The 17,767-nt window shown below is 34.2% G+C and overlaps 2 protein-coding genes across 4 annotated transcripts; one reads left to right on the top strand and one right to left on the bottom strand.

Moving 5' to 3' along the window:
* Nucleotides 1–2,481: 2,481 nt before the first annotated feature.
* Nucleotides 2,482–6,883, top strand: LOC107028897 (probable inactive shikimate kinase like 2, chloroplastic). The gene is made up of 8 exons (XM_015230139.2): nt 2,482–2,755; nt 3,679–3,866; nt 3,942–4,136; nt 4,472–4,533; nt 4,834–4,900; nt 4,983–5,101; nt 6,101–6,277; nt 6,439–6,883. The coding sequence occupies exons 1-8, from the start codon at nt 2,516–2,518 to the stop codon at nt 6,546–6,548; spliced, it is 1,158 nt and encodes a 385-aa protein (XP_015085625.1). The 5' UTR covers nt 2,482–2,515; the 3' UTR covers nt 6,549–6,883.
* A 338-nt stretch (nt 6,884–7,221) lies between these two features.
* On the bottom strand, nt 7,222–16,300 carry LOC107028381 (inactive poly [ADP-ribose] polymerase RCD1-like). 3 transcript variants are annotated; one of them, XM_015229424.2, is made up of 8 exons: nt 15,969–16,300; nt 14,452–14,570; nt 12,849–14,092; nt 12,160–12,401; nt 10,849–10,946; nt 9,593–9,772; nt 9,413–9,508; nt 7,222–7,855 (listed from the first exon to the last, which is right to left on the bottom strand). In XM_015229424.2, exons 3-8 carry the CDS (start codon nt 13,967–13,969, stop codon nt 7,799–7,801), a joined length of 1,794 nt encoding a protein of 597 aa, XP_015084910.1. In that variant the 5' UTR covers nt 13,970–14,092; nt 14,452–14,570; nt 15,969–16,300; the 3' UTR covers nt 7,222–7,798. The 3 variants fall into 3 exon arrangements, 2 of the variants coding, with proteins under 2 accessions (XP_015084910.1, XP_027774665.1); XM_027918864.1 differs by lacking the exon at nt 15,969–16,300 and adding an exon at nt 15,109–15,495; XR_003579872.1 differs by lacking the exons at nt 7,222–7,855; nt 9,413–9,508 and adding an exon at nt 10,328–10,644 and having other exon boundaries at nt 9,635–9,772.
* Between the last annotated feature and the right edge of the window lie 1,467 nt (nt 16,301–17,767).

Raw genomic sequence — 17,767 nt, forward strand, 5'->3', positions numbered from 1 at the left:
AGTTACAAAATTTCACGATATACACATTTCTCAAAATAGGAAGATTTGTTTCGACTACAAAGGAAAATTCTCCAAACAAATAATAATATAAAAATAGACCCTACAAAAAAAAAAAAAAGACATGCTCATACAAGAGTTGACCATTCACCATATATGCTTGGCAAAAAAAGAATATTAGTATGATTTTCCCTATACCGTAGCCACAAAATATGATATATATTTTTAACGAGGCTCAAGCTGAGATCTCGAGTTAAGAGTTATTAGACTTCAGAAGAAAATCAAATCTCCAGTAAGATTTCAACGCAGACCTCTTGTCTTTATGGATTTCATTTATTATGATTTAATTACTTAAACTCAATCCTATCGTGCGTGGTTTGATTTAATTATGTATTTTCCAATTGATTTCATAACTTGAGAATTGTGCTTTTGAGGTTGAGGAAAGAAAAGTTGTAAGGTAAATTCTCGAAGTGTGAATATGTGCTTGATTTTGAGGCATTTTTGGGATACGTGATTTTCAAAGTGGATATTGGGTGAATTCATCCAAGGTTGAGGCAGTTAGGGGTTGGACGAGGCCTACTATAATTATTGAGATTCAAAATTTCATGGAACTGATAATCTACGACAAACATCACTCCACCACAACCTGATTCCAAAATATGATTAATGAAGTAGTAACTGTCACACTTTTATTATCCAAACAATGTATAAATGTCACTCCACCACAATCCTGATCACAAAACATGACTAATTAAATAATAATGGTCACACTCTCATTATCCAAACAATGTATATTTGACATAGGTGTAGGATCACTCCTATTATAAGACTGACCAAATTAGCCAAAAAAGTTTGGAAACATATTGAATCTTTCTTGAGACTTTTATCAAGTGAACCTTATAGAAAATCCCCAATATATCTTATGATAAAAACTCATTGGATTATCCTCCTTTTTATTTTGATAAGACCCCATTAATTAATTAACTTTTAGTTATGAGCAAACTCAATACAATTAACAGTTAAATTTTGTTAAGGGTAAAATCATAATCTTCTACTATGTGGTGTCTATAGCTCATTTTGTCTTTATTTTCCGCTAAAAAATATTCTGTTTTTTTTTTCTCGCCCATAGTTTTCTCTTATTTTTCCTTTTTCCTCAAAATTCCATGCTCATGGCAAAAAAAACGAGAAATGACACTACTAGGATATTTGGGCCCACAATACACAGTAGTCCGTACAATCAAATATTTTGTTTTCGTTCATTTTAATTTATATGACGCAATTTACTTTAAGATAAACTTTTAAAAATTTATTAATATTGTTTACATAATTACTACATTTTGTCGCTGGACGTAAAATGAAGGGCTTTCACATATAGCAAACAAAAAATTCATATTTGTATGCTATAGCAAAGTTTGCATAATTGCGCTTCGTAGCAAACATATAACTGTATAATTCGCTATACATAAACAATTGTATAATTCGCTGGTATCACTATACATATACAATTGTATGATTCGCTGGCCTATTTCGCTGCAATTGTATAATTCGCTGGCTTATTTCGCTGCAATTGTGTAATGCACAATTGTATAATTCGCTGACCTATTTCGCTACAATATCTGTATAAAATTTGCTCTGCATACAATTGAATCGAAGTAAAATATTTGTATATTGTATAATTATAGTGTATAGGAAGAAGATATATGTTTTTCTCTCGCTTAATATAAAAACAGAAACACGATTTATACACTTCTGTTGTATAAAGCAAGAGAAAATTGTATTTCAGTGCAATTGTATAATTCGCAATTGTATTTTCCGGCCTTTTTCGTTGCAATATTTGTATAAAATTTGCATTTGTATACAATTGAATCGAAGTAAAATATTTGTAAATTGTATAATTAAGTGCATAGCACAAAGATATATGTTTTTGCATGTGTATATACAATTTTCTCTCGCTTTATACAAAATGAAAACACAATTTATACACTTTTGTTGTATAAAGCGAGAGAGGCGAGCAGAGGGAGAGTGGCGAGCGAGAATGGGAGAATGGAGAGCGAGAGTTTTGGGAGAGAGGGGACTGGCAAACTTTGACAAACATTTGCTATGGGGCATAATTAAATCAAACAGCAGTTTCTCCATTTATTTTAAGTTATTAGTTTGCTATTATATACAATTATCTCTAAAATGAATAGTTCAAGTTCTTAAAAATAAAATTATAATAGTAAAAATAGTGTTATTCTTTTAGAGTTGGAGAATAATACATGTAAGGTACATGGATAATTTTGTTCAAAATATAGCTCAAAAGATACAGTTTGCAAGAATTTAAAAAATTCGTAAGTAGTTTAAATTAACGGGAGCTATATGTAATTTCATCAAACTAAGGGGAGCTATATGTAATTTCATCAAACTAAGGGGAGCTATATGTAATTTCATCAAACTAAGGGGAGCTATATGCAAATTCTCAAAAAGCCTATATTTCTTATCTGCTCCATTTTTTCTCAGAAGAAACAGAGAAGCAAACATGGCTTCTTCTTCCTCTTCTTCTTCTTCAGTGGCTCTCAGTTTTCTCTACCAAAACCCCATTAAAGCTTCACTCTCAATTCCAAAAACTTTTTCTCCTTACTCAAAACTCACATTCCCATCTATTGCGACCTTTTATTCTGCAATTCCCCGTTTCGATTACAGTAATTTCAGAAAAATCAATCCATGCCTTCATTGCAGCAATCTTCCTACTGCTTCCACAAATAACACGCATTACGAGGTAATTTTTGATTTTTCATTTAAGTACATGAATACTTTAATCATACACTCACTTGGCTGCTACGCAAAATTCATCTTCTTTTGGGGAAAACTGTATTTTACTTTTTTGCCACTGACATATGCAACTTATCATTACGTTCAATCAAATAACAGATTTGTTTAGTAATTAATTTTCGTATATTTTGATTAAATGTTTTAAGTAGTACCAAACACATCTTTAAGTCTAATTATTGTTAACGTTTATTTGCAAATTCGAGCTACCCAAATGATGCATATTATATGTGGAAATTGCATTAATACATATTATGTATTGTAGTGTATTGTATCATATTATGTTGTTTAATGAATACAACAATTGTATTGATTGTATCGTCCTCCGTCATTATATAATGTTACACATTCATAACTTGATTGGCAAACCTACAAGAAGTTGTAGGATACGGGCAGAGTCACTATGAAAAGGTAGGGTACATGATAAAAAAGAATTATTAGTAAATAATAAGTAGAGACAAAATGAGAAGAAAATACTAAGATACAAAATGGGTCATTTCGTTGTTAACTAACGATATGGATTTAAACGATACAATACAATGGAATATAAGTAACAATCAAAATAGACATTGTACTTTAAATAACAATACAATGCAATACAACGGGTAACAACCATCCAAACAAGGTGTAAGTCTACATAGTAACCTGTATCCAACAATTTGTTCTGAGTATTTGTTTGTAAAATCTACCTCCACGAGGTAGGGGTGATGTCTGCATACACTCTACCTTAACCCAGTGTGGAATTTCACTGTGAGTGTTGTTCTTATTGTATTTGGTAGTAAACTTTTAAGATAGTATCAACTACCTGTAAACTTTGCTATTATTCAGAATGAGTTTGCTTCTCTTTTCGACCAAATTGTGGAACTTATGCAGTTTTCAGATGGCTCCTCTGAGGTGGAGCTAAGATTAGAACTTGGGCAGGGAGATGTAACTCCTAAGGATATATATGTAGATGCAAATGAGAGCTCATTAGCAATTAGAGTACAGCAATCTGGAATTGTTCGGACTCTCATGGAAACCAGTACTCTGTATGAGAAAATAAAACCTGCAGAGACAATATGGTAAATGAAAACATAATTTTAGTGAATCTGTTTTATCCTTTTGCGACGTTTTATGAAACAAATCGTGTCGTGTAGGTACATAGATGAAGATCAATTAGTAATTAGCTTGAAGAAGCAAAACTCCGAGTTGAAATGGCCTGACATTGTGGAGTCTTGGGAGTCCCTAAGTGCTGGAATTACACAACTCCTTAGAGGAACATCAATATACTTAGTTGGGGAATCAACTGAAATCAACCAGAGGATTGCTCGAGAACTGGCTGTTGGACTAGGGTATGTTCCTCACTTTCATGAGTAAATGATAATGCTGCATACACTGACGGAGCTACAGTATTCGTATATGCCATATATTAGTCCTCTTTCACCGAACCTAGGTGAAAAGAGATGAATGGATCATGATAAATAGCCTGAATGGTGGTTTTCCTTAAAAATCTTTTTTTTGACTTGACAAAAGATATGGATTAGTTATAATTTTATTTTTCCACATTCATGGTCGTCCATTTGCATTATGTTACTGCAATTTCCTCTTTCCCCTGCACGCTTGGGATTCTTGCTTGCTTCTTTAGTCAAGATCTTCTAAATTTTCGTTCAACTCTTATGGTGGTTAGGTACACTCCACTTTGTACAAAGGAGCTGCTAGAAACATATGCCAAGCAATCAATGGAAACGTGTGAGTTACATCCATTTTTCTTTTCACAGAAGATAATTATTGTTAAACAATAAGTTTTACAAGGAAGAGCAATAGAAAAAGAATTGTTTACATGGAAGATCTGAATTCTCACAACTGCACAATGATAAAGCAAATAACTAAGGCAAGAGATAAAGCAAATATTGGAATTTGAACATGTGTCAATGATACTCACTGGAACAATTTATTTACTTTCTCTAACATCTAAAGGCATAGTAGCTCTTTGTTTGGCTTCACTTCCTTTTTCTTTTCTTTATTCAATTTTTCTCTAACCAATTCCAGGGGTTAATGAGGAGGGGTCTGATGCTGTAGCAGAAGCAGAAAGTGCTATACTAGAGAGTCTGAGTAGGTATTTACTTTGTCTTGCATATCTTACTCATTTCACTTGGAACTGGAAGTAGAAATGTATTTATATTTGATTCTTGTTTTAGCCAAGCCCGTGCTGTTATTGCAACCTTGGGAGGGAAGAAAGGCGCTGCTGGAAGAGTGAACCAATGGAGGCATCTTTTTGCTGGATTCACAGTCTGGCTTTCCCTTTCTCAAGCTACAGGTTAGGAAACTAAGCTCTCTCTCCCCTTCTTTTGGATGTACAGTATGTTTTACAAGCCTATCTATTGTTATATCGCTCTTTTTTTACCGTCCATGTGTTTCCAATCCCCTTCTTTAGATAGTCGAGCAGTGTCAGAATACGTAGTTATTACAACTTTTTTCTTTTTTTGAGCAAGGAATGAAGAACTTAAGTGTACATCATAAATCAGCTGACAAACTGCTCTGCTTGCATGTGGCATCATAAATTGGTATTTGTAGTGAATGCTTCTCTGAATCGACTCAAGGGAAGTGGTAAATTCCTTAGTTGACAGGCCAATATAGGTATGTACATGTGGACTACAAATAAGGTGAAAAAAGGAAAAATCACAAAAACTAGTCCACCTCTGGGAATATTAGTTTTAGCATAAAAGTAGTATATTTTCTTTATCTGATTATTTTTGAGTCTTTCAATTGCTAGAAACATCTCTCTACTGTTGATACTATATAACTTACACAGAGAAAGAGATAACAAATGGACATGAAAATAGGAACTGAGGTAGAAACAAGGTTCTCCTGATTCTAAGTGCTTCTGTGAACCCCTATGTGAATCAAACTTAGTAGACAACTATAGGAAGAAACCCAAAATTGCATTATAGAATCACTGAGTAGCACCACTTAGAATCACTGGCTAACACCTGATCAAGTGCGGATAATTGATCATTAAACTGAGAGCAACTGGAGTAAGCAAGGAGCATCAAAAGTAAATGGGGCTTCAACTTTCAAGTCCATGTTGAAATTTTGTAGGAACATGACATCACCTCTCTTGCAACACGGGGACCAGACTGGGGGTATAGCAAACAGTATCCTTTGGAGGACCCCATACATACAGTACAACCCATTAAGAAACCCTTCTTTGTTGTGCTCAAACAGTTCACACCTACCAAGTGCACCACCAAATTATAATGGGAGTTTTTGTCATATTTCTTAAGCTCGTCTTTGTCTTTGCTAATATCAATTTCAGATGAAGAATCTGCAAAAGAGGAGGCAAAAAGGAATATGCAAGATAGTGGTCGTGGTTACTCTAATGCGGAAGTGGTAGTCAAGCTTGGAGGTTGGGATCCTAACTATTCAAAAGCAGTAGCTCAGGCTGTGCTTAGTGCCCTTAAGCGCTTAATATTGGCAGATAAAGACCTTCCAGGTACGCTAAGTTTCATGTTCATGCTTTGTTCTATTCTTAGTTGTTCACAAATGAACTTTGAGTTTGTTGTGGATATAAGATGAACCCATCCTCTGGCATGAACCAGAAGTCTGCACAAGCTTGTCATATGTTCCTTACTGTTATTTTGTTCTGCTCTGAAGGGAAAAAGAGTTTATACATAAGGTTGGGCTGCCGAGGTGATTGGCCAGACATCAAACCCCCAGGCTGGGATCCATCAACGAGCCTTGATGCATCTTCTCCGCGGTCATAACTCATAGCAGAATCACAGTATATATATCTAAACGTAACTATTTTTCTCTACTCTTAGGCTCTTGTATCAATGTATCAAAATTAAAAAATTTCTTCTTGAGGATATCAAGTTGGATATTCTCAACATGATCTTTCTATATTAAGGGAAAGAAAAGACTAAGGTCCTGGCGTGTATTAATTGTCCAGAAAGTTGCCATTGAGCCCCGAAGGCCATCCGGTTAGTCAGATTTTTTTTTATTGAGGAAGATGGTCAATTTTGTATGCTGTGAATAATTGCCACAATTGTTGCTTATATTCATTCTTTATTCTAATACAGTAACACCTTTTTCATTGTTATGACTGCATTAGTGAGGTGTTCTTACATACGTATAATATAATTATATCTAATGTTTACGTATCACTTAGCAAAACGAAAGAATGTAATTATTAACAAATTCAACCAAAAAGAATATATGGATGTAAAGAATAACAATATTTTTTCCCCGTGAAGTTTATCTGCATAATTGATGAGCATACGTTAAATACAATTTTCCTGAACTAAAAAATTATGTGGATTAGATTATATTTGAGTAGTTATTAAGGAATAATTTCGCAGAGAGTGTACCTCTATTGCTATATGCAGTACACATGAAAATCGATTCTAGAGAAATTCATATTGTACCAGTGAAATATTACAAGTTTATAATAGAAGGCTATTATAACAATGTTCAAGAGTTTTTAGGCAAGTGAATTATAGAAACATGATAATGCAAGTAAAACGAGGGAAACTCAGAAAGGAAAAATTTAACCCCTCAGCTTTAAAGTGATAACAGTACAACGCCTAAGCTTTTGTTAAAATACAACGCCACCGATGTTTGCTACAGTTTTATTCTCTTCAAACCATGATTAAACCGACTAGCGGCACTTTTAAGATGCCACCTTGAAATAGAAAGTATTTTCAATGGCAGGGGGTGGGGTGGGGAACGTAGTTGGTCGCACATCACCCAACCTAAAACCAATTTAAGCTCCAGTAACTTCTGCTGTGCACCAATTATTGCCATCACAGACAGGAGAGAATTGGAAGTCGCATATATAGAAGAACAGAAGGTGCAAGTCTCGACATAACTGCATCTAATCACAAAATGTTCAAAGAAACTAAAGCTACATAACACCAAAAACAAAGAGAGATAGAGAGAAGAGGACGACGCTTGATTCATAAAAGTGGACTCTTCGCCACCAAGAAGCGAGCCACCCTTGCTGGTACAGACAGCCTCAACAATTACTGTCCCCACTCGGCACATTCATAAAGCATGGAGATGCGGAAGGCGGCTGCAAACATAAAGAACAAACTTCTAAAGCCCCCCTCAAAAAACATTCTATACTATTCATTCAGTAGCCTGCATTTACCAACTGCACATCCATTTACTTACCAAGAGTAGAATATATAAATCCCACCACATAAAAGAAGCAAAAGAGACGACAGAGAATACAGCAACAAAGGGAAGGCCCAAATAGATGTACTAATAAGTAAGACGTGTAAAGACCTATACCAACCAGACTAATAAAATAAACCCAGGAAGATGTTTCACCAAGAGAAGTCACGTCATGTAACGAGACCTCACAAGTTCCACCCATACATCTGAGAAATTCAAAGATCCAGGTAAAAATATATGCAGTACCTCGTACTTCAGGTCAAATAAATGGTATACTTAAAGAGTCAAAATTGCACTTGCCACTCAATTCCTAATCAATCTAGTTTTTGATTTATTGGAATACAAATTTGTCATGTACCATGAAAACACTGATATAATGAATTCATTGAAAGCTTTAATTAACCCTTTGAGGCCATTCCATCATTCCCTACACATCCAGGATGATACAAGAGGAACAAAATGGTACTTTATATCCAGGATACAAGAGGAACAAAGTGGTACTTTACAAGTCAATAGTCACTCAACTTTGTCTAAATATCACTAGAAGTCACTAAACAATGTTTTGTAATTAAAATAATCATTCACTTTACTCAAATTATCATACAGAATGTCTTATTTGTTTCCCTCTAAGCGACTCCATGATATTCAGGCAAATTTTAGCTTCTCTCCTCAGTAACAGACTTCTATTAAAAATATAGTTCAGTGATTTCTATGATATTTAGGTAAAGTTACTAACTTCATTATAAAAATATTTTTGGGTACAATAAAGTGAAAGCTGAGTGTATTAATGATATTATTAACCCCAGAGCCACTTCTAAAGTATACCAGTTGACATGCATGTCCTCTACATAAATTAATCACATTAAGACATCTATGTAGTCTAGCATTTAGATTCTAAATTAGTTTTAAGGTTTTTGAAATGACCAGATTCTTGTTCTGATATTAGGACGATCTCATGCATTAACATTTAGTGGATCATTACTTATATAGGGAATGGATTTCATCATTGCCCATACTGTAATCCGCGCCCCTACTTGTAAGCATTTTTATGATGATGATAGTACATCACAATAAAATTCACTCCTTGGAAAGAAAGGAAAAAGGCAACGGAGAAAGTATAATAATGCCGCCACAACAAGGGCATTTAAGAATTTAGCAACCACCACCAACACAAACAACCAGATTGACTATATAGTGACAACAGTAAGGTCTCAATACACTTTAAACTAGAGGAGAGATTCTTGGACCAAAAAGGAAATATAAAACAAAAGGATACATATGCCTAAACTTATTGAGAAAAACTGGCCACCCAAACTAAAGGGTAAACCAACCTTTTTTTCCTACTTCGCTTAAACCAAAATTAATATATCAATTCGAGACAAGTGCAGTTGTCAACAAACACCCCATCGAAAGTACAAAACTACCAAATCATATATGGATCGGAGCACAGTACCTTACACTGGAGATTGGTTATGGTAGACTTCAATAACTGATCACCCACTATCAACCTCAGCCTTCTAATGAAATCATTCCGGGAAATTTTCTTGCTCTAAGGAAAAAAAAAACAGAGAGAGGTTCAGGGCGTAAGAAGAAAGTTAAAAAGAAAATTATTAGACCTGTCAACACAACATACCCTGAACAAGTCATAATGTGCATGAACCAATTTCAAATCTTTTGGAGACACTTTAGCTGAAATAGCTCCAAATAACATAGAGAAAGGCATCCAGGGGGATTTAGGGGATTTATTGGTACCCACACCAACACCACGGGATTGCTGTATGTTTCTTACAAATTGATATTGCTGACAGTTCCCCTAGTAGCATAAAACAGGAGATGTTAAAACAAGCATATCAACTTAATGAGAAAGACTTAGGCTAAAAATCCAAAGAAACTTTTATACTTCTTTGCACGTAAACAATAAATTATTATATTAAATGGAAGAAAAAAATCGAGCAAAATGGAATAAATTTTATCCAAAATTGCAAACACTGGAAGAAGGCAGAGGTTAAAAATAGAAATATATCTTTTGAGTTTTGACTAGGTTATTTCTTAACTAACGGAACAGTAACAATTATAAAACAAGCAAAACTGCCTTGCACCTAATAGTTTCTACGTGTAGATGTGCTCTGTAAAGCAATTGCATTGACAATCTCATTATCGTGCCAACATCAACAGAAGTCACAAGCCAAAACATAGAAATTTATCACCTAGTTTGCTTCCTATGGTGTCAAGATATCATCATACTGAATGCTCCTTTAGCTAAAACTTGAGAACAGTTCCTAACAGAAACTAAACACACCCTTTGCTTAGACTCGGAAGAATCAACTAAAAGAAGAGATCATTCTCTTTCTTCCAACAGTAAGATTACCGTAAGCGAGGAGATCAAGTGCAACAATGCTCAACATCAGAACAGTTCTGCTGTCAAAATGATCAAAATTTTAGAATTCACACATCCTCTGAGAAGCTAACTTTATCGACCTCTTACAAGTTCGCCAAGGTCTGTCAATGAATGAAAATTCATATACAGACAAAAATATGTGCTGATACAAAGCCTTCAAACCTCATATTGCAAATTCTTGTGCGCACCCGCAGCAACAAATACTATTTCAAGTCAAAGTTCGATTTTCTGAAGACGAGCGCACAGAAGGTACTCACTGGAGCAATCAACTTGTGCCAAGAGATGCACTTCATGTTGCCCCATATAGATGTAGTAAGGAAAATAGAACTCACGTTAGTTACCTTTCCCTCAAAACTTTTTTTACTAACCTTATCATATTAGCAAAACAACAACAAAAACCAATTATATTTACTTAATTTTTAATGCTTGCTGTTCTTTTTTTTGGGGCGAGGAATCGGGTGGAGTGAGGGGCAAGTCGATTGAAGTATTACCAATTCTGTAGGCAATTTATTCAAGTCCAACCGCTCCTCAGATCCCTGAGAAGTAACTCTGGAGACATCAAGCCGACTTTCTTCCTTTATTGGAGCCCCTGGAAATAAAATACAAACTAACCATCAGTGAGTGGTAATTAAGTAATTTGAGAAGTACAATTACTGAATGGCACGTTAAATCGGCATAAATGTTCTTTTTACGCCTTGGATAAATAAATCAATATGTCATGCTCTAAATAAGTGGAACACCTTTATCTCTCTACTTCAAAAATACCTTTGAGCAGTGTATTATGATTGCAAGTTTCCCTTTCCCTCTTTTAATCATTGGTAAGTTAGTCTTACTCTAGAACCTTCTCTCCATAATGATATGAAAGTCCCTATGTATAAAAAAAAAAGGCATCCTGCAACTAAATAGCTAGTGCCATCGTGTTTAATGTCCTCCAAAAGCCCATAAAATATCAACGATGTACGCCAAAGTCCCACAAACTTCTTAACAGTGGACTATCAAGCCCAATTATCTAAAGAAGACGCCAAACAAATTAATCTACGGATTCCAAGCAATGTTCCATTAAATGCTGCCTTCAGCAGTTGCGAATACATTTTGAAAATCTAAAAAAGGAAGTCAAACAAAATATAATAATGATGAACCTCAGTTCATAAATAGTTTAGATCAAGATCCTTCAATGTGAGGCACTAGAAATAGAACAATCACATAACGAGGCTAAGAAACGTGTCATTTTCACAGTGACCCGAACCCTCAACATTAATTGTGCGGAAAGTGACAACACAACCTGAAAATTGTTAAGAAAGTTACAAAGCTATTTACTTCACAAATAACAAAACAATAGTCTTGCACGTCATAATAATCATTACAAGTATTCAAAACCAGAGCCAACTTCTGTGTTCAAAACTTTTCTCAGGCAGCAAATATCCCAAAATCCCATCTTTAAATAGTAGAAGTAGTAACACATGACATGATCTCCAAAGCGGTGCACATCCGAATTCTTGTGTTAGTTGATCAAAAATAGTAATTGTATTTTTAAAGCAAGTTCTCTTAAAAGGGAAGTAGGTCCCTGGATGTAGAATTAACAGATAATATTTGACTGATTTCAGAGATAAAACGTGAACTAAATACTCTTTTACTTTGGAAGTCTGAAGTACTGCAATATTAAAAATAACAAAGAGGAAATGCTGCAGTTACTCTTTAAGGGAAGATGAGACATACTCAGGGTAATCAACACACTATTTAATTTCATAATAATCATGATATTCTGACATTTAAATGTAAGGAAAACGAGATAAATAAGACACCTTCTGCTCCTGAAGACATCCTGAAGCTCACGACATATTCAGGATATATGTGCGTATTCATATTCATGTTCCAAACAGTATAGTAAGTAGGACTCTCCAGATCATCAACACCACTATCATATCTCTCATTGCTTGGATAAGATTGATCAGAGCCAAAATGCAAAAGTTCTTCATTGCCCAAAATGACACGACAAAGAACCATGTAACGGATGCCATTTTCGTCAATATCACAGCTAGCGGCACTGATGAAGAGACAAAAAAAAGTGAAACTGAAGTTAGATCCTCCTGAAAGATAAGATCAGTGGAATACAGAGGACAATTATTATTTTTATTTTTGTTTTGACAAAATTATTGTTTCTTTCATTTTTTCTTTTTTTTTTTAAGGGGGAGGGGGGATGTTTTCATTAAATATCAGGAGATGATATCATAACCGCAACCAAATGTGTTCAGAACACAGCATTGTGTACTTTTAAGATATTCTTTCCCCTTTTTATTTCCTGACCCCCCCCCCCCCCGCAGTTATAGGAGGAGCACAGTAAAAATATTTGAACTGCATCATCACAATGATCAATGATCTCCACTAAGCAACTGGATAAATTTAAAAACCATTCTAGATCATGATATTGGAACTCCAAACAATAATGAGATCATCAATAAAAATGATTTCTCATTACAAAGTATTACCCAACCTTTTAGAGGCACAGTCCTGGGCAATGAGGTGCACTCCAACACCAAGCTTAGTCTTCTGTCCACAGGCCCCATGCATAAGGCCATAGTTCATAATTGTAGATACTACCTCTTTGGAAGCGGCAAGCCAAGCATGCCGAACATTGGATTTCCCACGATACTTTTGAGTTATCTCAACCTGCTTCTCAAACAATTCCAAGCGATTTCGCATATATTTACTTGAGCATTGACTAATTTTGACTATATCCACCATATAGATGGTATTCATTCCCTTAACAAACATAGTTTTAACCGATTCTGCATCCACCAACTTAAGTGTATCTTCTAATATAGGAGACAGACTTTCCTGATCCTGTTGATTTTCTGCCACTACTTCCATTTTAGGATATGATTTTTGATCAACAGCAAATTGTTGATTATCTTTTAAAGGATCGACTTTAATCCTTTTAACACGGACATTTGACTCTTCCATACCTTCATCCAATTTGCAATTGTTCGGTCCATTAATATCTATTTCAAGATGCAACTTGATATTAGTAGCCCTATCTGGCTCAGCAGCACTGAATCCTTCAGTTCTCTGCGAATGGATCTCAATGTTGTCGTGCGCTTTACAACTAACGAGACATAAATCAGGGAAGAAACAGCCACCTGCTTCGTCTATCCAGGCAATAGGTTTCTCCAATCCAGTAACCAAATTTACCTGAACCATATATAGAATATCAAGTATTACATGAAAGCCACCAAAGTTCACCTCAATCACAGCCTTCTTTGCACGGAAATCTTCTTTGACAATACGAACAATATCTTGAGGGAAATCATTCCATTCACCATTCTGATGATATAAAACACGTTGTGGCAGTCCACTTTTAATGAAATTTGAGTAGTTCTTAACTGTCGATTTCCTGAGATGTGATCTGCAATTAGATTCACCTTCCACAGTCCTCTTCCTCTTACCAAGCGTGCTATAAAATGAGCTACAATTTGGTTGAAACGATAGCTCCTCCAGCTTCTCAGTGCCAGCTCCAACTATACGTGCCACGTACTGAGATGCTACTTTACTTTTTGAGTCGACGTCAGCTGTCCTACGGTCATTACCTAACACTTCAACCCAGTTTGACTCCATTTATCTACAGGCAACTACTATTTACAAGTTTCTAACAGAAAGACTAAATCCTAAACTAGTATAGCACAGGTCTGTCATAACAAATTTCTGAGAAGCCGCATCATGGAGAACGAAATGCAAAACCTGGCAGGAGAAAGACATTTAGAAAGTCATTCATTCGAAAAAAATGGATAAGGATCTCTTCATATGAGCAGAACGATACTCGCATAAAAGAACATGTCATAGTTAAAAGTTACATAGCTAAGGCAAACTAACACTAACTGAACTGAGTCCAGCAATAGAAGTAAATTTCATGTTTTTTGGTGTGCGAAACAAGAGCAATTATTTTTCGCACACTCTTGTGAAATAGAAGTGAATTTCATGCCTAAATGCATATAACTATGTGCCAAATTTATTTACTTCCTGTAAGAGTGAACATCTCTCCGTAAAATCAGTAAATTGTTCTGATGCTTATGGAATGTATCTAGCCTATAAAAACCTACCAAATTCTGCAATGAGTGGCCATCTCGGTAGAAGCACGTTCTCTCCATAATGTTGATGTCAAGTCAACAAATTTCCCTTTGTACAAAGGTAACTTACGCGCTAATTTAATTCACCTCCTCTGAAAAACATAATTTTTGTTAGCATTGGAAGACAAAAAGATGCACATAAAAATGCCAAACCCAAATTTCAAGATAAATTAAATAAATAAAGAAAAAAGGAATTAAGGTCTATCACTATCTTTCTAGCAAACAAATAAAGATTAGCATTACACTTAAATCTCTTACTTGCTCTGAAAACTTCAGCTAATATTCAACCGTGAACAAACACCAGAGAAACAACCACGTGAACTTTTTGTGTTTTTCACCTTTTTGTTTTTAAAACCTTCTTGAATTAGCTTATAATTCAGCAAACATGTAACTCCCACAAAATATATACATACATACATATTATGATTTAGCACTTCTCGACAAATATCATTTTTTGTTATTCTATTGGGTGTACAATTGGACAGTAAGAACTTTTTTGTTAACTCTTGGGCACAGGTCCCCCTATATATATATATATACATATATATATATATTCAAGATAACGCTCCTATCCTCTGTATTTCAGAAGCAGTTGGCATAGAGTTAGCTGAGTGTATATATAGGAGTCACCTGTCCATTAATAACACCACGATAGAGACTATGAGTAGAACTATGAGGGACAGAGATTCTAATCAGCTAATTTCTTCACATGCCGCCTACTTGACTGGAAAGATACTGAGGACGTACTTAATACCATGTGGAAATGTCAAGGTGCCGATATCGCCAATTAACAAACTAGCTTTCATGGCTATACAAAGTTAGCATTGTTCTCATATTTCAATTCTTCAATATAAACATGCGCGCAAATTCACCATATGGTCAAGTACCCCTTTAATAAGTCAGATCCCTCTCATTGTTTCCTCAACAACTGGGACACATAATCCACATGTCTAATTAAGAACTGATAATCGAATCAAGTATTCCGCTCAAGTGTAAAAATATTTAATTTAATCTTATCTTCGTTTATATAAAACCTCAATAAACTTACCTGGAAAATGAAAAAAAAAATTCTACTTCAATATTTTATCATACCGCACCGAAAATAACCAGCAATATTCAAATAATTTTCATTATTTATGTAATGATAAAAAAACTTCAAAAAGAACGATTTTTCTTCTCCTTAGCTAGAAAATTAAAAAAAAAATGCAACCTTGCTACTTCAATAATTTATGACGCCGCAAAATCATTTTTTCATGATTTATATAACAAGAAAAACATCAAAAAATTCTCATAAATAGAAACAAAATCGGAAAATTTTATTTTATTACAAATTAAATCCAGAAAAATGAATTCCGAGCCGATCTACCCTGGAAACTTCGTATTCAGTACAATCATTTCCAAAACAACGCAAATCGATACAAATCAGTCCAGATCCAAGCAGTGAACCAAAGAAAAAACAAAAAACTTGTTTACCCTGCTTTAACATATACCTTTCATAGATCAAACGCCGTCGTCTTTATCTTTGTCGTCGTCTCGAAGAAAGAACGAAGGATACAGAGATAACTGAGAAGCAAACGATCAAACAAAGCAACGGAGATCTCGAGACGACGGCGTTGATACGGAGATGGAATTCACTGAATAGCTTGTGAAATTCATCAGCTAAATTATTATTATTATAATTAATAATAAAGATAACATTTATAGTTTGTGAGAAAAATTCAACACTTTGAATATTGTAAGTTACTTGGGCGAAAAGAAAGAAAATAAATAAAATTAATATTTTTCAGCGAAAAAGGTAGGAAAGAGAGGTCGGCAAACATTACCTTGTAGCTTCCATTAGTGAAGGTATTATCTATGTAAAGGGGTAGTGTGAAGGCAACGACGCCGTTTCAGTTCTCGAAAATAGTTAAAACGACGTCATTTGTCCGTTGGTATACTTTTGACCTTTTGTTGGGCTATTGAAAAAGTTGTTTTCAACTTTAGCCTCTTTATTTAAAGGTGTGTTTGGTTTTTCAATATTTTTTTTTATATTTAATTAGTCACATCAAAATATTTTTAAAAAAAAAAAATCAGAGAAACAAAAAAAATAATAATGTTACTATGTTGATGGTGTCTATTCATAGCCTTCATTTCCACTGTCGGGCAGAAAACCTAGTTTCATTTGAGCATATTTTATGTTTATCAATCATTTTATTGAAGTGAATTAGCTTAATTTCTTAAATTTTTAAATAAGCATCATTTCAAAATTTATGATCAAGATTTTGTGGAGTTTTAGATGTTCTTTATTTTATAATATTTTTTCTAAATATTAATATTTGATTTAATTGAATATACGGATTTTTTTGAATTGTTGAGGTATGCCTAGCGAAATTTAGAAATTAAAATATAAAGTTAAAAAAAAGTAGGAGATGAATGAGGAAAGTGGAATTAAAAAATCATTCACGCGAGGAAGAAATAAAAAAAATGTGTTAGAATACTATGAACTTCTCCCAAAGAAGGATGGCAATTTAATTATTTACCCCATCTCTATTTTTCTATTTCTTCTTCAATAGAAAGGAGGGGGTTCAATTTTCTTGTAAAGCGGTATGCACAAAAGATGTATGTACAGTCTTCACTTTCGTTTCTCTTTGTTTCATCATAGGAAATAAGGAAAGATTTTATTTTGTTATATTATCATGCTAATGATATATGAATTTTATAATGTTTTTTATATGATACAAGTAAACAAATACTTCTCGAAAGTAGTACACTGGTAAAATTGTGTGAAACCCTCACAAGGGTTTATGCAAAAAGAACGAGCAAATTATCTATACACGAAGATATGGAAAGAGATATTTTTATGTCAGCAACAGAAGTTCAAGTTTATGAAAATTGAACTGCCTTTAAGGTTGATGTGATATTATTTTGGATGACTTTGGAGTTGACGAGGAAAACAGGGTTAAGGAATGGTCGTTATTGTTCGCCCATAAATGAGCGAACAGTCTGTTTTGGTGTGTGTTTCTATAGAGGGTTCCTTTTTGTGCTTAGGATTCAAAAAGTGTGTATTTTAATATTAGACAATATTGTTCTTGACGAGTCAAAAATTCAATCAATTTTTAAAAGTTTAATTTGAATTTTTTTCGCATATAATTAGATTCATTAAACACATCACATAAAATCCTTTATTATAAAATAATTTATATCATAAGTAACATGTTAAAAAAATTGGTAGATTTTAAAAATTATAATAGTGTCATAAAAATTAGGGAAAATTATATATAATGACAACCGAATGGTTCAAATTAAATGC

Source organism: Solanum pennellii, chromosome 8, assembly GCF_001406875.1.
Source record: "Solanum pennellii chromosome 8, SPENNV200".
Taxonomy (NCBI): Eukaryota; Viridiplantae; Streptophyta; class Magnoliopsida; order Solanales; family Solanaceae; genus Solanum; species Solanum pennellii.